Source organism: Rattus norvegicus, chromosome 6 (assembly GCF_021556685.1).
Source record: "Rattus norvegicus strain SHRSP/BbbUtx chromosome 6, alternate assembly SHRSP_T2T, whole genome shotgun sequence".
Lineage (NCBI taxonomy): Eukaryota > Metazoa > Chordata > Mammalia > Rodentia > Muridae > Rattus > Rattus norvegicus.
This window is the reverse complement of record NC_141539.1, coordinates 13,828,116-13,854,229: the sequence shown is the minus strand read 5'-3', so window position 1 is coordinate 13,854,229 and position 26,114 is coordinate 13,828,116. Positions and strand designations below refer to the sequence as shown.

Genomic DNA, 26,114 nt, shown 5'->3' with positions numbered 1-26,114 from the left:
ATGGGAAGATTCACACACACACACACACACACACACACACACACGCACATGCACAGGCACACTCACACACACAGAGATACACACACACACGCGCACATGCACAGACACACACACATACACACACATGCATGCACACACAGAGATACACACAGACACACACGCACACACAGATACACGCACACATGCACAGACACACACACACATACACATGCATGCACACACAGAGATACACACACGCACATGCACACACAGACACACACACATGCACACGCACAATGCACATGCACAGACACACACACATACACACACGCATGTGCACATACCACATACACAGACACACAAACAGACACACACACACACACACACACAGATGATGAGGAGAGGGTCTGAAGAACACTGAATAAACAGTTACACGTGTGGTTTCTGAGGCAGCACTTGTGCCCAGCCCAGACCCTGCACTCTGCAGCCCGTGGTTCAGAGACTTCATGCCACCAGATCGCACCAGTTTCATTAGATGACCCATTCTCCAGGCAGCACATGACACAACTTCCATGATGGACCAAGGGGTCTAAAGGGACTCAGTGGTGGGTTCACAAGGCTGGGTGTGGGCCAGAACCAAAGGCTCCTATACAATTCGGCCAGGTCACAGGGTGTGGTCTAGCCTGGGAACCCTTTGCTTCTGGGACAGTGTCATCACTGAGCCACCTAGAGTTGGGCTGCTGTCTTCACTGCCCTGGAGGGAGAATGAGGGATGTCTTATCCAGACTGACCCTGCCTCTGAGGTTGTATAAGGATTAGTAGAACACTTGCTTGGCGTGCGTGAAGCTCTAGGTGTGGTAAACTTGTAATCCCAGCGCAGTGAGAGGTGGAGGCACGCAGGTCAGAAGTTCAATGTCGTCCTCAGCTACACAGCATATCTGAGGAGTGTGAGGACAGTCTGGCTACATGAGACTGTCTCCAAAAACCACACAAGAACAGATGTGAAGCCCCAGCACAGACAGGCACCAATATCCAGTCCAGTGCCTTGCTAATAGTGGCTGCACTTCTCTGCTGTAGAACTGTCATGTGAGCATTGTCACGTTGGTGCTTAGCTTGTGTTCAGTCAGTGGACTGGCTGAAGAGAGCTGTGTGCTGAGCACTCACATCTGGAGATGCAGAGGTCGGCCTCACAGTTGTGCACGTGTATGTGGAGATGCAGAGGTCGGCCTCACATTTGTGCACATGTATGTGGGGATGCAGAGGTCGGCCTCACATTTGTGCACGTGTATGTGGAGATGCAGAGGTCGGCCTCACATTTGTGTACATGTATGTGGGGATGCAGAGGTCGGTCTCGGTACCATTCCTGTGGTAACATGTCTTACTTTTTGAGACACGGACTCTCAGTGGCCTGGGTTTTATCAAGTAGGCTAGTTTGGCTGGCCATGAGAGAACTGCCAGTGTCCACCTCTCCAGTGCTGGCATTACCAGCAACACCACCACACCCAGCTTTTTAAAATGGATAGAACTCCGATTCCATACTTGTAAGTGAAGACTTCACTGACTGAGCTGTCTCCCTTGCCCCACTTCTGACGTATATTGATTTGGCAAAACATTTATGTGTTTTTCTCAAAGTCAGTTTCATCCACAGTTCTCACACGCACACACACGCACATGCACACACACGCACATGCACGTGCACACACACACACCTACCTATTCATAGCTCTGCATCAAATCTGGAACTGAATGGAGAGAAAACCCTGCCGGGAGGGATGTTACGGACTAGCAGCCGCCATGTGCTAAGTGCTTTTCACACCCCAGCTCCTACACCCCCCACCTCCATGCACACGCTGCTTGCTGTGAGGATCTCCAGTAGTCTAGAAAAAGGAAACAGGAAAGGGAGTCTAATAGAGACTGCACAGCTAGCAAGGCCAGCCAGGTTCGGGTCAGTCTCACCTAGGATGCATGGCTGGCAAAACTTGCTGTCTAGAAACTTCGTTTGGCCTGAAGTTCTGCCCAGCTGTGACGCTGGGCAAGTGATAAGCTCCCTCATCAGTAAGGGGAAGCAGCCCTGTCACTGGGGAGTAATGGTAAAGCCCAGTGAGATGGCTGGATGTCGTGTGAGAGCAAGATCCAGGTAGCCTTTCCAAGATCAGGGCTGCAGGGCTCCATGGAAATCCTCACAGAACAGCAAGGTTGGAGCTGAAGGAAGTATTCAGCATGGAGGTGGGACGGAGTGTCCTACTCATGCCAGGAGATAAGCCACGCCCCAGGGTGTGGACGTGTGTCTAGCGATTCTGAGGCCCCTGCCTCTGTCTCCTGAGGGCTCAGTCCACAGGCACTGTGAATGGCTTATGTGACATTGGTGGTCTACCCCAGGGCTTCTCAGAGGCTAAGCAAGCACTCTACCATCTGAGCTGCATCTCCAGTGCCTATCACAACCATGGTTATGCTACTGTGTTAAGGGCTAATATGAAGAAAAAGTCCTGCAGGTAGGCACAGCGTGTGTGACTGAGTTGTCACACATACAGAGTTGGACTTTCTCCAAAGACTTCCCGCGCCCTTTAGAATGGAATAGAGACACAGGCCAGGCACTGACCCACTGCTGAGCATGCCCTGGCCTGACTCCATGCATTGCAGATATGGGGAGGGTGGCGGAGGGGTGTCAAGGGAGCAGCAGCAGGGGCAAGAGCATTCTGGAGTGTGCAGGTATTCCTACTTTGTGACTGGACAGCTTAGGTCATGTGCTTACACAGGAACTTAGTTCCTCCCAAGTACAGCCCTTCTCTAGGCCAGCAGGAGATCAGGTTCCCCAGGGCCAAGTGTCTAATGGGAGGAGATGGACCTTGAACTGAGTCAGGGGCCTGGAAGGAAGGAGAGAACAAGGATGCTGGACAATTTCCTCCTCACCTTGGTGACATAAATGTCAGGTGGATGTCAAGGCTGTGGTAGGTGCAGTAGCAAGAACTAAGGTGCTGGGAGTATCTCAGTGTGTGGCTCCTGGGCTGTGAGGCCACTGCTGAGTGAACTTAGAGCGATCGTTCAGCAGAGAGATAGCCCTGCTCTCAGGGCCAATTTGATCTCTCCTTAAAGTGACAGTAGCAACCGAACAGAGTTAAAACGCTTTCTCCAGCTCTAGCTAGCACAGTGCAGGCTACCCATGACCAGGCAGCAGCTACTTCCTGGCTGCACCTCCCACCGGCAGATATAGCTGAGGAGAGACGCTGTTGTTACAGGGTCAGAACCAGAAGCAGCCCACTGGTGCTGTGGAAGCGCAGAGCATGGGGTGATGGATCTGAATCTGCATCCGCCTGAGATCTGTCAGATGAAATGATTTATAGACCAGGGCTTACAAAGTGAGGTGCTGCTGCCCGGGTGAGAAGTGCGGCGAGGGAAGGGGTCTGAGCGTCCCGAGCTGTCCATCCACCGGTTGGAGACCTGTGCTTTGATCCCTGTGTGCATTTGAGTTGCGACTGAGATTTCTGGATCTCTGACTTAGGAAGCTTGAGTACATAGCAGTTTCTTGTACTGAGGTGGCAGACTCCTGAGTTGCAGACTTGAGAAGTGAATTTAGTTCAGAGTTGTCAACCTGCGAGGTTCTGATGAGGCCAGAAGTCTGTCTGTAGCCACCTAGAAGATGTCTCAAGCTCAACATGGCCAACGCGGGCCTCTAGTTTCCCCCTAATGGTTTGCTCACTCAAGCGTTTCTCTGCTCTGTAAAATCAACCGGCCACCTTCCTAGAAGTGCTACCGAGAACCCTGTCTACCCTGGCTCCCAGCCTGAGCTCAGTGCCATCTTGAGGAGTGGGTTCTCCGGGAGGGCCAGCTGCTTCCACTTGATCTAGGGCACCATCTTTGTCCTGCAGCTTCCAGTAAAACAGTCTGTCTCGAGTTCCTGTTCACCTCCGGTTTTTAGAAAAGTCCAATTCTGTGATCCCTCTGCCTCCAGTGATTCACGCTGACACCCTGCCCAGCTCTCTGTGTCCTTGGCCTTTCTGGGAGCATCTGTGGCTATCAGGCCTCAGGGCTGCTCTCAGACCTCAGGCTCTCTGTTAGAATCCATCTTTCCGCTTAAACCCTTTCCTAGCTCCTGGGCCTTCCCTCCCCAGCACTGCGTCCAGCCTGTGCTCGCCACCGTTCTTGGGGCAGCTTCCCTCAACAACAAGCTTCATCAGACTCAGCCCCCTCCCTGCCTGCCCCCGTTTATATTTATGCTCAGGTGGAGTTGATAGCCATGCGAGCTCTCTAGGGTCGTAATTTGAAGTCAAGGTTGAACACTCTATGAGTATGAAGGATGGCTGTGGGAAAGCAATCCATTGCTAAGTTATTTATTTCAGTACTAAATTCCTAGGTTCCCAGGGTGAGAATATTCCTGAAATCATAATTTCATAATCAGGTACCTGTAATTACCATAAATGCAACGACAGTCACCGAAGTGACTGACACAATCATGTTTTTGTTGGCCATTTGGATGCTAAGAGCAACACTGCCGGCAGCCTGTGACCTTGGGCAATGGCAGATCACCGTGTGATGTTTCAGCGCTTTGAACAAAATTCCGTTTGCATTGAGATTACCTTCCTAGAAACTTTATTTAAATGGTGCTTTAAAAAATGAATCATTTATGCTTATATATTTAGTCATGGCAGGTCCTGGAGTTGTGTAATCACGAAGTTGTTTTTCTGAATGCTGATACTCAAGCAGTTGTATGGGATCCAGGAGAGCAATGTCAGAATACCTGTAGAGACCCCATTCTCACTTTGACAATCAAAAGCACCCCTGGGTTCCAGAGCATTCTCCAGACAGTCGCACTGCCTAGACGACAGTCCCTTGCTAAGCCCCTTGGTTTCTGCAGAAGAGCGAAAGGTGGGACCCGCACCTGCTTCTCATGCGTGTGTACACCACACTCAGCACTGTGCTGCCAGGCATATGTGGGAGTGCGTGATCCCAACAACATGAAATTCCTGCCAGCAAGTCAGGCAAGACATACACCAGGAGAGTGAGCTGGCATTTAGCTTTGTTCCTGGTGCTGGAGGCCAGCTGACCTCTGTTTTAGTAAAAGCATCTTGTAATTATAGCTCCTGACAGTGTAGAATTTCAGCTCTGAGACCTCCCCAACCAGGGGAGTCACCTCGCCCTGCACTGAAGAGAGAGCACTGGCCGCGAGGCTGTGGCTTATCTTTTTTTGGAAAGTCAGGCTGATCTGCAAGAAGAGCACAAAGCACTTTTCCAGCTCTCTTCTCTCAACATGTGTATGCTATATTTACTGTCCCTCTGCCAATAGGGAAATGAAGATTGCTGGACGGAGGGCCATATCTGGGTGAGCCTTGTGGGTTCAGTTTAGATAAAGCAGAACCCCAAGACTCGAGCTTTATCTAAAAATGTAAGTCTTTTCCTAGGGCTGTTCACAGAATGAAAGGCAGAGACACGAGGACCTGGTGGCTCGTTCAGACCCCTTCTTTTAGAGAGAGGAAGTACTGTTCCACAAGGGTCCTTGCTGGCTGTCATTCAGCCCCACCTCATCTTGAGCACTTACTGTCCTTCTGGCCTAACTGAACTGGTGCTATGATCAGTCAAGTGGGCACAAGAAGGTATCGATGGAAAAGCCCACAACTTGGGTCTACAGCTCCAAACTAATTGTTCAATTAATGGTAGAGACTGACCCGTTAACACACAAAGTATTCAAACACCACTCCCTCTCCCTCCACCCCCCTCGTTCATTTGTTTGTTTATAGTAATGGAGAATCTAACCCAGTACCAAATGTTGTTCATGCCAAGCAAGTGCTCTACCACTAATTAAGGTGAAAAAAATTGCTACTCTTGTTTGACAAAGTTCAATAGGAAACAGACTCAGAAGTGACAAATTGACTACACGACGGAAACGAAGTTTCAGATGCTATTTATTGCTAACACACACACACACACACACACACACACACACACACACACACACACACTTTAGAAGTCAGAATGCCAGCCTTTAAGTTCAATAATTCTTGCCTAGAGCTAATCAGACCCATGACCAAATACCGTTTCATAACTAAAATAAAGACTGAAAAGTGCAGGAAGAGAAAATAGTTTTGAAATAATAATATGAAACAATAGTTTCTTAGGGAGTTATAGCACCCTAACTATTATTTCTCCTCCCCAATTGCCTTGAGTCTACAGCAGACGGAGGTAGTAGAGAGTAAGTGGGTGAGCTCAGAAAACTCCTGGGTGATGGATGAGCTTTGAACCATATTGATCAATGTAGTCACCAAAGGGCTAAGGGGACTCAACCCAGGTTCTCTGGAAAAACCAAGGTGCTGTTATTGTTCACAGTGCTGGAGATCTCATCTAAGGCTACACACGTGCTCTAAGGGGGCCCTCTACCACCGCGCTACATACCCAGCCTACCCACTTAAAAAAACAACTTTTTTTAAAGGTCAAGTTTTATGTTTAGTGATGTGTGTACAGTAGGGGTCGGGTGGTGTGTACATATGAGTTCAGGTGTCCGTGGGACAGAGGCATCATACCCTCCTGGAGCCATTGTAAGCTGCCTGACACTTGCTCTGGTCCTCCGAAAGAGCAGTGTGTATCCGCAGCGCTGAGCCATCTCTCCAGCTCCCCCTAGAGTTTTACTCTGAGTCCATTTGTTTGTGGTAATAGAGAATCTAACCCAGTACTAAATGTTGTTCATGCCACGTAAGTGCTCTACCACTAATTAAGGTGAAAAAAAAATTGCTACTTTTGTTTGACAAAGTTCAATAGGAAACCAACTCAGAAGTGACAAATTGACTACATGACGGAAACAAAGTTTCAGATGCTATTGTTACTGCAGAGACAGAGCCTGCTCAGTGACTGCATGGCACCCTTTGAGGGCTGGGCTGTTTCCACAGGGCAGGGTGCCTATTTTGGGCTTCTCATCTGAAACAGATGTTTGAGAGGGATGGCTACTGCACGCACGACAGTTGCTTTCTGTGTATAGCAGAGCCACAGTTGTCGGGGCATTCGTGGTTGTTAGACAGCTTTTTCAGCTCCAAGAATAATCAGCAGCTGTTTTGGAGTTAGAAGGCTAGGGCTTGGCTGAAAGAATTCGTCCTCTGTGGCCCCACTTTCTCTCCTTCCAGACTGTCACAGACAGAAGCTTGTAGACTTTGGTAATGGGCTATATTCCGGATGACTGGAAAGTATAGTTTATCACATCGGCATTTTCTTACCTTTGAAGCATTTGTCACCGACAACCTCCCACTTCACAAACTAAGGGTCCCAGAGGTACGAGGCCTGACAAAGGCCACACCTCGTTTGTGTGTAGTCTGCTCCAGTTGTAAGGTCTGATTCACACCACTGACACATACAGCATTCTGCCTTGTAATGACATGTTCACACACAACTTGTCTGCCTTGCCATGCACTCTCTGAGAGCTATGGCTGTTTGACATTTGAGTGTCACCTCCCACCCGTGCAATCCACCTTGGGGCTCACCTTGTGTGTGTTTGTGCAGCAGCCTGTAGTTTCATCCCTTTGGGGCTGTGGCTTACTGGTTTTTCAAAGCCCTAATGAGTTGCAAGGTATGTGTATGTGTATGTGTGTGTGTGTGTGTGTGTGTGTGTGTGTGTGTGTGTGTACATACACACATATACATATATATATACATACATATATATACATATATATCACAGATGCTTATTCAAGTATGCTCGTTCAAGTAACATCATTGCCTGAATTTTAAACATACGTCTTTCATGAGAGAACCTGTGAACGTTTCTAACATAGTTTGTAAGTTGGGTTTCGAGTCGTGCGGTTTTTGCCTGTCCCTGTTTATAGAATGATCTCAGCACTTTGGGGCTATTGAATGGTGTTGCTTGGAGTAACCATTTATCTAATTACCCCATTGAGTCTCCTCTCTATCTGTCCTGTTGTTAGATATGATCTTCCTTTCCTATTTATGTCCTGACTGTCCAACTAGATTATAAACCCCAGAAGGTACAGTGAAGTCCTTTATGTGTGTATGTCTTAGGACATCTTCATGCAGTGTAATCTCAAGCATTTGCCGATGGCTTTGGAATAGCCAGGGTGATAGGAATGTTCACTGTCTGCGCAGCAGAAGCATGCTGTCCAGGATCGGTGCTGGGTGAGGGCTGTATTTTGGATGTATAGTTTAAACAGATATTCAAAGACCAGCCGTGTGGGAGGGCATACCTAGGGCTGTGTGCAGGGACAAGGATAATGCTGAGGAGGGGAGGCTGGGGGCCCTGCCGCCTGGGCCCGGTGTGCAGCAGGGGAGGCCCCGGGGCCCTGCTGGCTGGGACAGGGCACCTGCTTTAGTTCACTGTCACTCCTGAAGATCTTAGTTTTCTTTCTGAACACATTTCTTCTCTTGTCTGGGATTCTTGTCAGTGCTAAGTATATGATAATTTATCAGTTCTGGTTTTCAATAATGCAAATCCCACTCAATAAGCTATAAAAATGTGTGACTTTAAAAACGGAAACCTCTGTGAAATATAGGCACCTAGTAGGGAGCTAAATAATTCCCTTGGCAGCCCAGAAGTCCTGTTGATGAAATTCAGTATTTTGATGGTGGATAGTTGTCCTTTAATACACTTAGCTGTGCTCCTGAGAACATTCTAGTTAAATGTTTAAATACCTATTTTAAAAATCAAAACTAAAATATATAGTCGGTTTGCTAATTAGAAGGACACAGGAGACTCGGTTGAGAAAAGTTCTGACTTGGACACATGGTCGTTTAAAAGTAAGGGCTCGCACATGCGAGCCTCACGTCTCCGTATCTAGCCTGAGATGGGGCCCCGAAGCTGTCCTTACTCGCAGACCACCGGCTCACATTACATTGTCGTCTCGTAAACGTGGTGCGATGAGGAGAAGCAGTTTTACACGATGCTGGCTACAGTATGCATGAGGGCTAATTTATTTCTTAATTTGCTCTCTATTATTAGCCTTCTAATTACTCAGATTAGATGAAAGCAGGAGTGATCTCATTCTCAAAATAACTGCCAATTATTTAGCCCATGAGGCAGGCAGAAGCCGTTCGTTCCAGGTGGTCCGAGTTGAAGAAGCATCACTTACTCCAAGAAGTTCTGTGCAAGCATTTGGTTTTGATCAGTTTTTATAGCCCCAGCTCCTTGAGGGTAACTGTTCTAACACAAAATGCAATTCCTTCGAACCCTAGAAAGGATTGATCCGATTGTCCTCCTGTATGTCCACATGTCCCCACTGGGGAAATCAGGCCTGATTAAGCGTGGTCATGAGAGCCATCAGTACCTGGGTTAGTGTGACTAAGCACTTCTAGGGAATTCTGAATTCAACTGCTTTCTTTTCACAGCCCCTCAGAGAGAAGAGTGCATGGTTCTGTCCGTCCCCCCCCCATGACGTAATCGTGGCTAAAAGTGAATATGTAATTGGCATTCTTAAAAACTACAGATAGTTCTTTGAATGCTGGTTGCATTCCAAACTGTCAATTAGTTCAGTGATAACGAATCCTTGTCCTGTCAATCAGAAAAGCATTTGCCCCCACGACTCTGCTTTGGGTGTTGTGATGAGAGCGTAGGAAATTTTATTTCTCAGTAAAGAGACTTCTCTGTACCTGCTGGGAGATAAAGCCAGAGGCACGGGGATTTTAGGATCTTTTGGGAGCTTTTGAGGATTGCCAGGATTGGGAATCAAATCTGGATCCTCTGCAAAAGTAACAAGTACTTTTAACCCCTTGAGCCAACTCTCCAACCCCTGGACGTCATACTTTAAAATCGTGTTTCGCTGTGATGTCTCCATATATGTCTACAGTTATTTATATTTTGGTTATTTCTACCCTCCCAACTATAATCTTTACCCTCCTTTGTCCCTGGGTCTCTTACCCTTCCCTAGCTGCCCCACTACTTTCCACAAGTGAAAGAAAACACATTGTCTTTCTCAGGCTGGCTTATTTTGCTTAACATGGTAACTTCCAGTTCTATCCACCGTCCTGCAAAATGACACGATTTTGTTGACTGAAAGTCCATTGCACATGTCTATGTGTATGTATATACACACACATATGCACACACACACACACACACACACACACACACACACACACACACACACACACACAGGTGCCTTCTGCAGGGCACTTCGACTGGTTCTGTAACTTGTCTACTGTGGGTGACAGTCCTCAGGGACCGTGAGTGGAGTGGGCCCATCTCTTCGTGTGCTGACTGTGATTCTTTTGAGTGTGAACTCAGGCTCAGTCTAGCTGCCTCATGTGGTAGCTGTATTCTTAGAGGGTTTGTAGGGGTGATTTAGGACTTCCTGCTTTTTTGGGTGGCTGTACTAATTTAGGTTCCCATAAAGGCTCCCCCCCCCCAGCCCCTCTGTACCCTTGGCAGTGTGGCTCCGTTTGTTTCATGGATGATAGCCATGCTCACTGGGTCAGTAGGCTCTTGGTGCGTCTCACTTCCTGTCGCTGGCTGCAGAAGAAGGTATTTATTGGCCATACTGCTGGCTTCTTTTTAGATTAAGTGTATGATTAGATTGTTTGTTCTTGTTGTAGTTTTGAGGGTTTTGTCCCAGCTGGTCCAGGTGTATTGTGCTTCAAACCTACTCTACCTGTTTCCTCACAACCAACCACCCCCCTCTTTCATGTTTGACCGGACTGGGAACGGTGGCTAACTCAGTACACTGCCAGAGCAACACATTGGGCAGTGACCGCACTGCTACTGCCTACGGCCTGATTTCTAAACCCATGGCACAGAGTTAGTTAAATGCAAGTAGCGACTTCCACACTGAAAGAAAAGGCTTGGCCTGGAGAGAGGGCTCAGTGGTTAAGAGCAATAGATAGCTGTTCTTGCAGAGCACCCACATGCTGGCTCAAAACCATGTGTAAGGCCAGCCCCAGGGCACCGGACACCTTTTCTGGCTTGGTGGGCACCGGTATATACAGGCGAAACACACATGAACATGAAAAAAAGAAGGAAGGGAGGAAGGGAGGGAGGGAGAAACATAAAGATTGTGGAGATGACATTTTCCTATTGTCCTGTTTTATCAAAAATGGTCACTGCCTATGGCTATAGAGTTCCATGTCCACTGCTGGGCCAGTGACATGAATAAAGATGCTTAGAGCATATTGCCATTTGAAAGACTCACAGAGACAGAAGAGCAACATCCATAGACAAGATATGTGGTGATAAACACACAAGTCCCACTTTACACAGTCAGCCCTCCATGTCTGCAGATGTCATCACCAACTATGGATTGAAAATATTTAGGTTAAAATATACATCTCATGTGCAGGTCTTTATTCCTGGTATTGTTCCCTACCTGTCTTTCGCAGAGTTTCTAGTGCTGCAATGAAACACTGACCAAAGTTTATGTTGGGGAGGAAAGGGTTTATGCAGCTCTCACTTCCACATTCCTGCTCACCACTGAAGCCAGTCAGGGCAGGGACTCAGGAAGGACCGAAACCTGGAGGCAGGAGCTGATGCAGAGGCCATGGAGGGATGCTGCCTGCTGGCTTGCTCCTCATGGCTTGCTCCGCCTGCTTTCTTATAGAACCCAGAACCACCAACCCAGAGATGGTCCCATCAATCACTAAGAAAATGCCCTACAGCATGATCTTATGGAGGTATTTTCTCAATGGAGTCTCCCTCCCCTCCAGTGAGTCTAGCTTGGTGAAACTGACTTAAAACAAGCCAGGACACTGAAGGATAGAATAAGCTAGCTCTTTGTGTTTCATTAGGCACTATAAGCAATGTGTCAGTGGCTAGGATGTGCACGAGGTTGTATAAGTTACATATAAGTAACAGCCATTTTACAGAAGGGGCTTGGAGCATCTGCAGATGTTGGTGTCATGGGGATTTTGGAACTAATCACTCACAAGTAAGAGAAGAGTGGCTGGAATTGAAAGTTATAGTGAGAAAAGTATATGAAAGGAAAGTACTTCAGTAGGAAAATAATAGGCAGAAACTAAATGGGGATCTTTTAAAATCCTCTCTTAGCTCCATGTTTATACTGTTCTACTAGTGAAGTGGGTCATTTAAGAAGGTAGTCTGCACCAAAACCAGTTTCCATGAAACCAGATGAGTCCAGTCATGGCAGAAATGGATCCCTAGCTCCATTCTCTTGCTAGAATGTAAGTAGAATTTTGTGTCATCTAAAATAGTCCATGCAAAATGAGTTAGTCACTGCTTTTGTGGCAGAGACGGAAGCACCTATCAGGAAGAGAGCCAGGAAGCAGCAGTTTAACCCTTCCAATAGCCCGGCACATTGTGGTGTGGAGAGATTGCCAAGACGGACAGACCAGGTGGTCACAGAGCAGAAGGCACCGTTTGATCTCATGTATTGCTGTATGAATGTTTGCAGCTCTGGGAATACAAACTAAGCCACACCAAACAGACCATACTACACCAAACCAAACCAAAACCACACCACACCACACCAAAACTAAACCACACCACACCAAAACCAAACCAAACCAAACCACACCAAAACCAAACCAACCCAAACCACACCAAAACAAAAATCAAATCAAACCATACCAAACCAAACCACACCATACCAAACCACACCAAAACCAAACCAAACCACACCAAAACCAAATCCAACCCAAACCACACCAAACCAAAAGTCAACCCAAACCACACCAAACCCAACCCAACCCACACTAAACCTTACCAAAACAACCACCACCACCACCACCACCACCACCACCACCACCACCACCACCACCACCACCACAACCTAGCAAATACAGAAGAAAACATTTGGAAAAGGAAGTGGGAAGTAGTGTGATGTATACATTTCTGTCTTTAAGTGTGTGTGTGTGTGTGTGTGTGTGTGTGTGTGTGTGAGAGAGAGAGAGAGAGAGAGAGAGAGAGAGAGAACAAGAAAGTCACAAATAAAGGCTCTCAGTGAAAGTTCATTAAGCACTAAGTGCACTGCCCCACCCTCCAGCCCCCAGTTTGAAGCCCAGCAACTTTTCTCTGACTGTCCATCCATACGTCTGTCCATCCGTCTGTCCTTACAGGTTCTTTGCCTTCCATGCCTCTGTATGTGGACCATACAGTTTTAAGGATGAAGTCCATGAGACCACGTTGGTCAAGACCTGTACTACTGTGATACTTGGGGTATATTTCAGGGTGTGTTAGCACTGAGCTCACCTCGGTTCTTTGACCAACCTTGCAGCGAGAGCTATAGGAATCACAATGTACTGCTCCCTACCCCCGTGTGTGTGTTTCTTTGTATGTTCTGAGATGGATCTCACTGTGTAGCCTGGGCTGACTAGAATTCCCCATCTCCCTTAGGCTCCAGAATGCTGGAGTTATGGCAGTGTGCACCCCTCTGTTTTCTTTGTTTTTTATTTGATTTGTTGATTGTACTTTTTTTTTTTTTTGTTAACTAAGAAAAGAAGAAAACCAAACCCAAGTGAAATCATCTTACTTCACAGAGAGATAGATTCCAGGCTGTTCTTTTTTTTTTTTTTTGTCCAGAGCTGAGGACCGAACCCAGGGCCTTGCACTTGCTAGGCAAGTGTCTACCACTGAGCTAAATCCCCAACCCCTCTGGCTGTTCTTTTTGACCTTGTGATCTAATGTAGTTATCGCTATTAATCTGTAGACATGAAAGTATGAACAATGACTTTCCTTTTTTTTCCATAGGAAGACTATGATCGTCTGAGGCCTTTATCTTACCCCATGACTGACGTCTTCCTCATATGCTTCTCTGTGGTAAATCCAGCCTCATTTCAAAATGTAAAGGAGGAATGGGTACCAGAACTAAAGGAATATGCACCAAATGTCCCCTTCTTGTTAATAGGAACTCAGGTGTGTCTGCTTTGACTTTATTCATTTAAGAAGCTCTATAGTTTTAGTCTTGGGGGACTGCTCTCAAACAAGACCCTGTGATTACCAAATGATGTGCTAAGCAAGTTTCAAACCAGCAATCCCCCTCATATTTCTATTAAAATATTTTCCCCAAATTGTATTTGTATCTTTAAAATCTTATTTTATGTAATTTTTTTAATATGTGGAGATTAAATGGGACTGTATGATTGATTTTAAAATACATATTATAGGACATTATTTATCTTTCTTAATTAGATTGATCTCCGAGATGACCCCAAAACTTTAGCAAGACTGAATGACATGAAAGAAAAACCTGTCTGTGTGGAACAAGGACAGAAACTAGCAAAAGAGGTAACGGATCCCCACCAGGCTTAACGCAGATGGCTCAACAGACAACGCAGCGCTGTGCTTCACCTCCCAGCCCTCTCCCACTATCCCGTCATCTCCGCACTGAGGAAGGTCTATTTCCCTGGCTGACAAAACAAGAAAGAATGGGGCCCTTTAAAAGTAAAAAATGGCCCAGCTGGGCTTCCAGCACAGATGCTCGGCCACCTGTGCTAGGCTGACAGCTATGACTTTAGAGGCACCTGTAGGAGCTAGCGGAAGCAGAGGCTAGGGCTTCTTAATAATTTAATTTATTATTTAATTATTTAAACATTTCAGCTGTGCCAGGCTCTGCTTTCAGCCTAGACTCCTGCAGGTGCAGTGGAAGTGACATTAGGTGACAATTTAAATCTGTGGTTTAAGAGAAAATTATGGGTAGTTCTCTACAAAATACTTATGGATACATAAAATACCTTTTAATTTAATTGGCATTATTCTTTACCTAAAGCTAGATTCTTTCCCCTGCCTATGACTACAAGATTGTTGAGTTCTTCTAGTTCTTTTTTTTCTCCCTGTTCTGTTTGGCTTTAGTAGGATTTCTTTATAAGTACAATCTAACAAGGTCTTTTAAATGTACTATTGGGAGAGAGGAAGAATCAAGAGAACTTTCTGGAGGACAGCTTTTCCCAAAGGAAAGAGAAATGATTTTACCAACAAATCATTTCAGAAATTCCTTGCATTGAGTTTATAATCTTGGGGAGAGAGGGAATTTCTAAATACATAAAAGCAAAAGTTATAAATGCAGGTTATCTGAGAACATAAATACGTGCTATTACGCTGGCTGTCAGAAACAAATCAGATTACTGTGCAGGGCATTGATGTCTTTAGTATATAGGAACCCCTTGCATAACATGATTTAATCAGAAGAGGGCAGAGACCCCAGCGGAAGAGTGGGCTAAGAACATCCATCCAAAGTCACCAAGTGTGAGGAAGTCATCATGAGCTTCTACTCCAAGGAGAATGAGTAGAAACTGCATTCTAGCTGGGTACAGGGGCACATGCTTTTAATCCCATCACTTAGGGACAGAGGAGGGTGATCTCTGTGAGTTCAAGACCAGCTGCTCTACAGAGTAAGCTTGAGGACAAGTCAAAACAAGCAAACAAACAATAAATTATGTATTCTTACTTGAGGTCTGACATCACAGCAGAATAAGCTAAGTCCCTACCCTGCTCTTAGCAGACTGTGTGTGTGTGTGTGTGTGTGTGTGTGTGTGTGTGTGTGTGTTTTGTTTGTTTGTTTCTTTGAGGGAGAGATTACAACTCAAAAGGAGTGAGCATAGAGCTAGAACGCCAGAAGACGACAGGAAGGTAAAGTAAGGGACAGAGCAGCCGGGCAACCCTGGAAAACAGACAAGAAAACGACTAAGGTCTACACAGGGAAATCAGTGTTCTCTCCCATCTGGCTTACTGTGTCTTAGATATGGCAAGCATCTCCCACATCGGTCTTGGGGTTTGGATCCTTGGAGATTCATTGATGCTCAACCTTGACCATTGAGAAGGCACTCCTGAGTATCACTGTCCTCCTGTTTCCCTCTTCTCTTTGTCCCAGCATTTTACTAGTGTCTCTTCCATATCCTTTCTCTTGCCACAGAGCAGGACACCTTGGTCATTGCCATGTCCCCAGCACCTAAACAGTTGCTTAATGTGCAGTGATTCTCTAATATTTGATGAATGAGTTTTCCATAGAGAAACCTGGAAGGCCACACACTAGTATTTTGACACGTGTCCCTCTGGGTACTGTGAATGTGCACAGTGAGGCTCTTTTTATACAGCTATATTATAACCTCCCTTTTAATGCGTTGTTCCTGAGTTGTATAAACTTTTCTCTAACTTTGGCTCTTCTCCTTCCCAGATCGGCGCATGCTGCTATGTGGAATGCTCAGCTCTGACCCAGAAGGGTTTGAAGACTGTGTTTGACGAGGCTATCATAGCCATTTTAACTCCAAAGAAACACACAGTAAAAAAGAGAATAGGATCAAGATGTATAAACTGTTGTTTGATTACGTGAGAAACATCTTTAGTGGCCAAGGAAACTGTCATTTCTCCCAGAAAGCATTTGAAATGCTACAGCAATGTCCTGACCTCTTACAATGAAGCAGTTTAACTTGAGGGGGGAGGGAGCCTGTCCTCAGCATCCTACAGAGTTCATTGAGAATGTTTCATAAAGGTCTAAGCGGCAGCGAACAGCATCTGAAGCCACAATCTACTATAAATACTTTATTTCAACTAGAAGGTACAATCTCTCAGGGGTTTCATAGTTAAAAAGCTACAATCACATCATGTTGAAATGACATTTAGAAAACCACAGTGCTGTAAATGGACGGCTCGGCTTTGACCACGTACACTTCTGCACAGCCCTTATGGACTCTGCACAAAGAAATCACTTCTCTCCCTTCTCCTCTTAATTGTTCTTGTATGTAAGTTGCTTTCTATTCCAGTATATCCAGAGTGGCGAGATAACCAGGCCAGCCACGTAGCCAAAGGTCGCTCCGAGTGTACAGGAGATGGGCCACACCTAAGGAAAGAATTGAGATCTAAGCCAACCGATGCTTTATTACACTTGAGCACAAATGAAGTGTACTGCACACATTTCTATAGTGAAGCTTAGTGTGCTTCATAAAGAATGCCAAGTTTAATAGGTCATGACTGCATTGATCATAACACTAAAAGTGTCCACATTTTAGTTAATGTGCATTAAACAGTAACATGGCCTCTGGCAACTGTAGCTCTAGTTTGCTTTTATCTAAACTGCATGAAATACATGCAAAAGTAACATGTAAAAATGGGTCATTGTTTACCATAATCCTGAACTCAGTTTGGCTCTGAATTAGTTGGCCATTTTTCTAACTCCTACACTGGCTGTGTACATCAAATGAAATAAGTGAGCAAACCTTAGAAACGTTCAGTCGTGTGAGAGGAAAGACGTGGGATGCGAGCATGTCACGTGGAATTTGTGGTTATCTCTTCCATGGTAAGCTGATGGCCACTTGGAGCTGCAGATAGTGTGTCCACAGCAGAAGGTCTACACACCACAGCTTACGTACACACCTAGAGCGTGAGGCAAGAACACACTCCCCACGCTACATCTCACTAAGCCAGAAATAGAGGAGACTTTTTAATGCCACAGACAGGGTGTGTGTGTAAAGTCTTGCAGACACCTTCATGTCCTTTGTAAAGCTTATCTGGTGTACTGCAGCCTTTCTTACCCTTCTCTGGGGAATCGGCCATCCAAGTGTACTGGAGGGAAACCATCCTAATAACTGGCTGCTACCTCGTTGGCTTTCTTCTTCCGTCTGCTATGGATCTGCCTTATTCTAAATGCCATGCAACAGACAGTAGTGTAGGCAAAGCTTCCGTGAACCACCTCATGCAGTCTGGGGAAGCGCAAGCGAATCCACACATTGGCACCAGCCTCCCTTAGGTTCAAAGTTGCTGTTGCTTAAACTACGACATCTGTCTTTAGCAAGCTTCTGTTATCTTCCATGGTTTGTGCTTAAGCTTTGTCTAGTGCACAGATTGGGTAATGGAACACTAAACATTTATACTTGAAAATGACAGCCTTAAATGTTCATACCAGTCACAAATCTAGATGTACTGTCTTGCATGTGAGCTTTGTAGGAGTTTTTAAAATATGAGCACCACACTCCCCACGCGGTAGCAGACCGTCTACTGACAAGAGCTCTCTTGGAAGTGGACGCAGGATGTCCTCAGGCAGTGGCGGTTCACATTAGGTATATCATGGCCTTATTTATGTATGCTCAAATGGGACTTCTGTAATTTTCCCATTTAGTTTCGGTCTGTTTTTAGATAGAATTGAAAGAAATTGTATAGTCGGCTAACGTACTAGCTAAGTTGTCAAACCTATGATATGAAGGAATCAAGACAGTAAAGTATTATTCATTTCCAAGTTGCCTTTGGAGATTTGATGGTTTGTTTTTTTCTTCAAATCTACATCTGTGAAACCCTTGACACTCGGTGTGTTAGCAATGAGATAAAGTCAAGGACTTGCCTGCTTCAAGAGAAAAGGATTAAGAATCTAAACGTGCAGTGGTGTCACCTCAGTCTCCTCATGTGTGGCCGTGGGGGGACGACCGTGTGTCCTAGTCATTCTTGAGCGCTTATCACTCTCTCCTAGTTGACAGCAGTCCGTTGGGCTTCAGCTTCTCCAGATGGTAAGAATCATGTACACAGACTGTTTGAACTCTAAGCAGACGATTGTATCATCTGAACCTGAGGTGCCTTAGGTACTCTACTTACCTTGATGGGGTTTGGAGTTTCCCATTGCTTGTTAAGAGCTCTTTGTGTTTGTTATTTAATATTTCTTTTTGCAAAATCTTCTCTGCCACTTTAAGCAGAAAACCAAAGATTTGTTTTCTATTCATGAACAGATTATAGAGAGACTGCCTTATTTTCAGACGCATGTCTTCATTAATGGCTTAGGTTGCCACAGAAATTCAGACTAATCTCTGGAATAACTCTTTCAAACTAGTGAAATATCTGGGAAAGAAAATTCTTCTCAATGTTTTATTAATATGAACTGTGTTAGTAAGAACACTGCTTCAAATAAGGTCATGTGTGAAAGAACATACAACAAATTATAGTTGGTTAGTGTTTGCATAGAAAATCTGTTCTAAAGCCCTTTAAAATGTTGAGGGGAATCCTGCACTCTAACAGCCTCTCTTTGCTAACGTATGCCCTTCCTGTCCTTGCAGGTACATTGTAGCTCACTCGTGATGAATTATCATATTTCAATACACAGAGCTTGAGTTCATACTACTTGTTATCTTAGTTATTTTACATACTGCTTCCGTTTGACTTTTAATGATTGGTTTTAAATACCAAATTAAATGCTGGTTTGTTGGTTGTTGTTTTTAAATGATTGTTACTTCAATAGCATCCCCTCCTGACATATGGAGTCATAATAAAATGAGATGCATAGTTTACTGTTTTATGTAAAGCACTGAACTTCTTACCTTAGGAGTTTTTATTTAATCCCCTCTCCTCTGCTGTGTGACGGCTCACCCTGGCAACCTGTAAGCTCTTGCGTCCCCTAAGAAGGTCAGGGTGTGGGGGAAAAAACAATCCTAATGGGTCCCAGCCACATTCTTATTTGCACCAAGTTCTGTTTTAATCACTCTGTGACTTCAGTGTGGTTCTCTGTTCTCAAACACACACACACACACACGCACACGCACACGCACACGCACACGCACGCACACACTCACTCACACACACACCCTTTTGACATTTGCCATACTTCACCTCCAAAGACTGGAAAATAAAGCAAATGTTGTTTTCAGTGTTTTCCTCCTGCCAGGGGGTAAGGCTTGGAGCACTCAGCAATTCAGTCACATAAGACTTAGCCATCCCTGCCAGCAAAGTAAACTTCGAATGATTCCCTAGTGATGCCCCAGGCTTTGTGGGTACCAGGGTGCTGCTGTGAGTCCCCTGCAGTACAACTCGCAAGTCCTTAACTGTTGACAGTTCTCTCTTCCTCCCGGCTTTCTCATGATTACTGTAAAATGTTTAAACCACACCACAGCACAGAATTCATCCTGACTTATCCAGTCAGCCTAGTTTAATTATATTTTAATAATGGGATCTTAAGTTTTCCACTTAAAGATTTCCTTGTTTCACAGATACTATTTTTATTTTCTTCATGCCACAATATTTTAAAAAATCTGTAGCACCTATTAGCTAGTTCAGCTGCAGAAATATAAATATTTCTCTAAATTATCTGAAATAGCTACATATAATTATTGTTTTATGTAAGGAAAATAGGAAATTGAAAACAGAGACATTCATATTAAGAAAGCCATTCCCAGGGTTTGTCACCAAAGTGACAATCATTTTATCTAGTTTCCTTAGCTTCAAATGTTTCTTTAAATGACTCAATGGAAGAACCATCTCATGTGCATAACAGTGTAACAACCAAGTAAATAAACTTACAGGCACCAAAGGAAACCGTTTAAAGGATGAGCGGCTCCATCAGGTGAAAAGCCAGCATCCTCGGTATGCATCATGCACACACCTCTCATGCCCGAAATCAGGAGGCAAGGAAGACACGGATGGGGAATTTGAAGCCATGCCGTTGTTTTAGGGTCACTGTGCTTTAATGGAAGCACAGAATGCAAAAGTGACTTGGGGAAGGAAGAAAGGAAAAAGAAAGAAAGGCTTACACTTGCACATCACTGCCATCTAAGGTCGTCTGAGTAAGAACTCACACGGCTAGCAAGCGCAAGGCCCTGGGTTCGATCCCCAGCTCCGTAAAAAAGAAAAAGAAAAAAAAAAAAAAAAAAGAACTCACACGGGGCAGGAACCTGGAGGCAGGAGCTGATGCGGAGGCCATGGAGGGGTATTTCTTACTGGTTTGCTCAGCTTGCTTTCTTATAGAATTAGGGACCACCAGCCCAGGGGTGGCACTGCGCAGTGGGCAGGGCCTCTCACATGGATCCCTAATTAAGAAAATGCCCTCCCGGCCTGTCTAAAGGGTGATCTAAAGGAAGTGTTTTCTCAACTGAGGCGCCCTCCTCGCAGATAAAATCAGTTAGCACAGCCACAAAGCAAGACATTACCTCACAAACCCCACTCGGCTGCATTCCTGTGACCTTGTACTTCAGAGGCTGGCAGGGTAACAACAAGGGAGGACCACCATGAGTCTGAGGCCAGCCTGGGCTACAGGGCAAGATACTATTTCAAAACACAAGACACTAAAAGGGAAAACAAAACTTCAACTCAATCTCTGCCTCCCTTCTCCCCAACTGGCAAAAAAAAAAAAAAAAAAAAAAGCCTTGCATTTAGGGCTCCATTACGGTCCTTCTCATAATCAGGTGCCTGTGGATTCACTTATCACGTGACCAAGAAAGGCCAGTGTTCTCAAAGTAATAAAAATTAATAAAGATTTTATATTACCTAGCATAGAATTGGAACAAATGAAACCTGTAGTAAAGTTTTTTTTTTTAAGAAATAAAATATTTTCATAAGCCAAAAAGCACTTTTAGATGTATAAACTGAATGTGTGGTTGTTTTTTTCCCCCATCAAATAAAAATTGTCTGAAAGACACAGTATGGTCTGGGGCAGATGGATGACAGTTAAGCGCACGGTGCTCTTCCAGAGAACCTGAGTATGATTCCCAGCACATGGTGGCTCACAACCATCTGTGACTTCAGTCCTGATCCTCTGTGGGTGGACGTGCTGCATGCATGTTATATGTAGACATACATGCAGACAAAACATGTAGAATAAGTACTTTAACAAAGAGAGTTTAAAAGAATGCAACAATACAAAAGTGTGTGTCCACTTTGACTTGGGAGGAAACTCTCCTTTGCTCAGCACAGCTATGCAGGTTCACCAGTTCTCCACTGTGCTCTAAAGGTAAAACAGTGAGGAAGAGCACAGGCTCTGGTATTACACAGACTGGAGTTGAATCTTGGCTTGAAGAGGTCTGTGGTAAGCCATCCAGCCAGTCTGTGCTAAGTTACAAACCCTGTTACCTGCAGGCATTCACACATGGCAATAATAAACACAAATGTAAAACATCATGATGCCTTTTCCCAGTTTTACTAGGATAGAAAAATCAGTATTTATGAAACACTCATTTTTAAAAATTACAGATACCACAAATTCTTAAATAATTTGAAATTAGAAGTCATAGGACTATAACTGAATGTTACTGCAAAATGCCAGAGTAGAGAGTAAAACAGGTCACGGGTCTGTCTCATTCTGAATGAAGACTTGTGTGAATTTAGGTTAATTGGTATTTCCCTTACCAAAGGGATTGTACTGTGTTAAACTAAAATGTTAGCGTACCATTTACATGTTTCAAGACTGGGGAAAACTAGTATTTAACAGAAGATGGTTTTGGATTAAAGATCTGCTCACATCAGCTAATTCTGCTGACAGGACTATGGCAGGACTTTCCTGAGAGACTTACTGGCCCGGCTCACTTATGTGTGTGCATGTGTGTGTTCAGAAGTATTTATTGTTCCTTTGACAGGAGTCCTGGCCAGGAGTTCACTGCTCCACAAGTAATAGGTCCCTAAGTATGTGTCCCTTGCAGGAGAGAGGTCAGAGTAAATGCAGGTCAGTGTCCATTACTATTAGCAAACGGGAGCCAGAGGAACAGGTGTTTGTCACTTGTGTGTGTGTTCTACAGCGGACTACAGCTAGGAGAACCCAGGCTGCTGCACTTATGTTAGGAGAACCCAGGCTGCTGCATTTCTGTTAGGAGAACCCAGGCTGCTGCATTTCTGTTAGGAGAACCCAGGCTGCAGCATTTCTGTTAGGACACAGACTGCTGCACTTATGTTAGGACACAGACTGCTGCACTTATGTTAGGAGGACCCAGACTGCAGCATTTCTGTTAGGAGAACCTAGCAAAGCACTCAAGACCAAACTGAGAGGAATTGTGAGCGACCACCTGAAGGCGGCAGCTTTGTCACATGGGTTCTAACAGTCAGGCAGCTGAAAATTTGTTCAGCACAATAAACAAACCACTGAGAAGAGCCTATGAGAAACAGGACTGACAGCCTGGGCTCACCTTCCTTTGTATCTGAAAAGAGAGGAACTCCCCCTCTGCAGATCACCCCTTTCTCCTCTTTACTCTGAGGGTACCCACATCCGGAGGCACCCACACACCTGTAACTCCAGCTCAGGGTCTCACCACCACTTCTGGACTCCATGGGCACACAAGAGATATGTGCACAGATACCCACACACACACAAACAAGGACGCCTTAGTAACAAGTAGAAATCAGAAAATGATAGAACATGGCACCTGTCATCTTTCTATGGCCGCAGGCTACATACATGTGTGAGTACACAGAAAAGAAAGGCATGCATTTTTTTCAGACAAAGACACTATAAATTAGCTTTAACAATGCTCCTACAAATATATTAAGATTTTGGTCTAAAAATACAGACATCACCAGAGTGATCATGACATTTAAAAGAAGCAATGTGGGAAAGGAAAGCAATTTAATATTTAAGCTATTCTAAAGAGAACAAAAGCTCTGGCTTAAAAAAAAGAAATAAACACAGTGTTTCGGTCTCCTGCAGAGAAGAGAATCGCGGTGTAGGTGGGGTTCTTGTTTAAATCCCAAATCTTCTTCTTGCCAATTAAATACCAGTGAGCACGACGTGTCTCCCCTCTCCCACACTTGGCCTTTGTGGTGGGTACTAACGGGAATAACGACGTGTCTCCCCTCTCCCACACTTGGCCTTTGTGGTGGGTACTAACGGGAGTAACGACGTGTCTCCCCTCTCCCACACTTGGCCTTTGTGGTGGGTACTAATAGGAGTAAGATAGAGCTCGCTCTGCTGTCATCATCACATTACCTCTGGCATAGAATCAGACCCACACCTGGTATACAGAGACCTACAAATGATACTATGATCTATTATTATGTTCTATTATTATCTGAAATGTCAGGCAGAATTCAACATGATATGAAATTCAAGTAACTCAAACTGGTTTAACAAAATATAAAAGGAAAGAAACTCACATAGGAGTGCTAGCAGACAGAACAAGACACAGAGGAGGAGAACTCAGCATAAACAATGAAGCCTGCATCTGCTGTGCAGGAAATTCTGTCAGCTTCTTCAGGGGGTCACAGCATGTAGTAGGTGCCTTCTACCCTGCTTTCTGTGACCAACTTTTGCTGTTTTCTACACAGCACAGAGGTCTTCCTTCATGTGCACAGACCTATCACCATCTATCACTAACTACTAAAATCACTGAACACTCACTCATGTAGGTTGAAAATAAGTTCATGGACATTAACTTTCAGTGAGCTTTCTCTCTCTGTCAGTTGAGGAAGAATCCATCTGAAAACTGAAATTTGTCATTATGGAACAGTTGATGCCAGGCCACAGGAATATCACACAAAATCAAATTTGAGTTCAGAGCAGAGAAAATGGCATTCAAACATGTGTTCATGTATGTGTATTTCTAAAGAAACCAGATGTTCCCATCTCTAAAACACAACAAGCATCACCCAGAGACCTTGCTGAAACATGATTTACAGTCCTCAAAAGTGCACCTGGCTGCAGGGAACGAAGAACTAAAAGCCCCTTTTGCCAGCATGCTATACTGACAGGAGAGTTTAGACAGTACTATCTTCTCATGGAGTTCTGCTCTAGCAAATTCTCCACGTTTATGAAATGCCTGCCGTCTGACCTGACAGACTCTGTCCATATGATTAACCGTGAGGCCTTGCTCTGTGTAGGCTGAAGCACTGGAAATAGCCGAAGCCCCACAGAACCTTGTTTGCTGAAAATGAAGTGAAACCACCTCACTTATTAGAAAACAACCAAAAACCACTGGTAAGAAGCTGAATAAAATCTGAGAAATGTCAGTTTTATTCTTCCCCCATCAGTACATATTAGACTTTAAAAGGATCATAGAGAATAAGCCAGCCATTAATTTAAAATACCCCAAAAAACAACAACAAGATTAAACAGCCGGTGTATTCCATCTAAATGAAATCTTTGAAATATTTTAGCCACCTGTAATAACTTGGAATCAGCTTAATCTTTTAGGAGGTCTAGAACTCAGGAGCTACTGGCTCAGGGTAAGTAAGATGCTTGTCACAGAGTGCTAAATGAGGTCTGGTCCCCAGAGCTCTCAGAAAGCTACACAGTTGACCAGCCGAGGACGTGGGAGCGCAGACAGAGGTCCTGGAAGTTAAGAGAGCAGGCTTGACTGGTGTGTGTGTATATCGAGGCCTCGTCAGTGGACTTCTACATGTGCAGTAGCACATGCGCTTATACACACTCTCAAAGACAAAGTTAGGTGTCAGGCATTTTGGCCCATGACTGCAATCCCAGGACCTGGGATGTGCTGAAAGTAGGATCAAGTGTTTTGAGGCCAGCCTTGGCTACATACAGAATTCCAGGCAAGCCTGGGCTACAAAGTGAGCCTGCGTCAAAGCTATACCTTCTCCAAATGTCATAGGTCAAGGGAAAACTACAATATTTTTAAAATCTGATATTAATTTGAATCTAGTTCACTCTTTATTGTAAATACTGAAGGAGAAAAATTAGTAAAAAGCCTAAATGATCTAAAAATGGACAACTGAACTGTAATTCATGTCTTCTAAGCAAACTTAAACACATGCTTTAGTCAGTATGTCTGCTTGTCACAATTCAGTTTCTACTTCTGTTATCTTGCAGGGAAGTTCTAAACATGTAAGATCAAATTTTTATATCATAAAATAGGCAATCTATATACAAACTGACATTTTACCAACACATTAAAGCTTATTCTATATTTAGATTTAATTATACTAACTGAAAGTCCTGAGTCTCAAAGTCTGAAACAGTTCCTGTGCCCTTTTCAATAATTTTGCCCCCCAACTTAAGCAGTGATGCTCTTCAGTGAATGAGCGAAGCATGGGTGACGGCACAGAGATGCCAGCAAGACAACCAAGTGGGGTAGGGCTTTGCCCAAGCACTAAATCCTCAACAAGGACATGACAGCCACCACGGTCCCCACGCCTCCCGAGACCTGCACATGACAATCAGAACAGGGCACACAGCAGATTTACTGAGGGCCATGGGAGACACAATGCTAAGTGAGGGCACAAAAATGCACCTAAAACCAGGCAGTCTGCTCTCCTGAAAACTCAGGTCCTGTCAGTGAGCGACACAGGAAAGATTTAGCTCCACCCACTGTTGCCTAGAATTCAGGATTTCAGCAAACGCTTAAGAAGGACAAGTGTAAAATTGATGCTATACCTGTGAGAACCGAAAACAACCTAACATTCCAGTTCTGTAACTCTTCACTAATACACACTAACACCGTGATATAGAGCTGAAAGGAAAACACATTAAAAACATGTACATGATGAACAGCTCAGGTGCAGAAAGAGCTGCAAAAACTCACCATCAGAATACAAACGATGGCATTCTCCCAGTGGGTGAAAAAAAGCGAATGTTAACTTT

General features: G+C 44.7%; 2 protein-coding genes and 1 long non-coding RNA gene across 14 annotated transcripts in view; 1 reads left to right on the top strand and 2 right to left on the bottom strand.

The window, feature by feature from the left end:
* The window catches only part of Rhoq (ras homolog family member Q), a 35,456-nt gene extending 16,321 nt beyond the window's left edge, over positions 1–19,135 (top strand). Inside the window, exons 3-6 of one of the 2 annotated variants that reach the window (XR_015622174.1) lie at positions 12,970–13,081; positions 13,601–13,765; positions 14,042–14,137; positions 16,023–19,130. Coding sequence is in view for 1 of the 2 variants with exons in the window: in NM_053522.2 (NP_445974.1) it covers positions 13,601–13,765; positions 14,042–14,137; positions 16,023–16,178 (417 nt within the window). In the remaining variant the exon portion in view is untranslated. 2 annotated transcript variants of the gene reach the window in all.
* The window catches only part of Pigf (phosphatidylinositol glycan anchor biosynthesis, class F), a 28,185-nt gene continuing 18,443 nt past the window's right edge, over positions 16,373–26,114 (bottom strand). For 6 of the 11 annotated variants that reach the window (XR_015622138.1, XR_015622137.1, XR_015622135.1 and 3 more), the window contains one exon: positions 16,373–16,685. Coding sequence is in view for 6 of the 11 variants with exons in the window: in XM_087554627.1 (XP_087410753.1) it covers positions 16,529–16,685 (157 nt within the window). In the remaining 5 variants the exon portion in view is untranslated. 11 annotated transcript variants of the gene reach the window in all.
* LOC148005043 (uncharacterized) lies at positions 21,716–25,503 on the bottom strand. Its single transcript, XR_015622668.1, has 2 exons — positions 23,462–25,503; positions 21,716–23,348 (listed from the first exon to the last, which is right to left on the bottom strand). It is a non-coding gene; the product is annotated as an uncharacterized LOC148005043 (long non-coding RNA).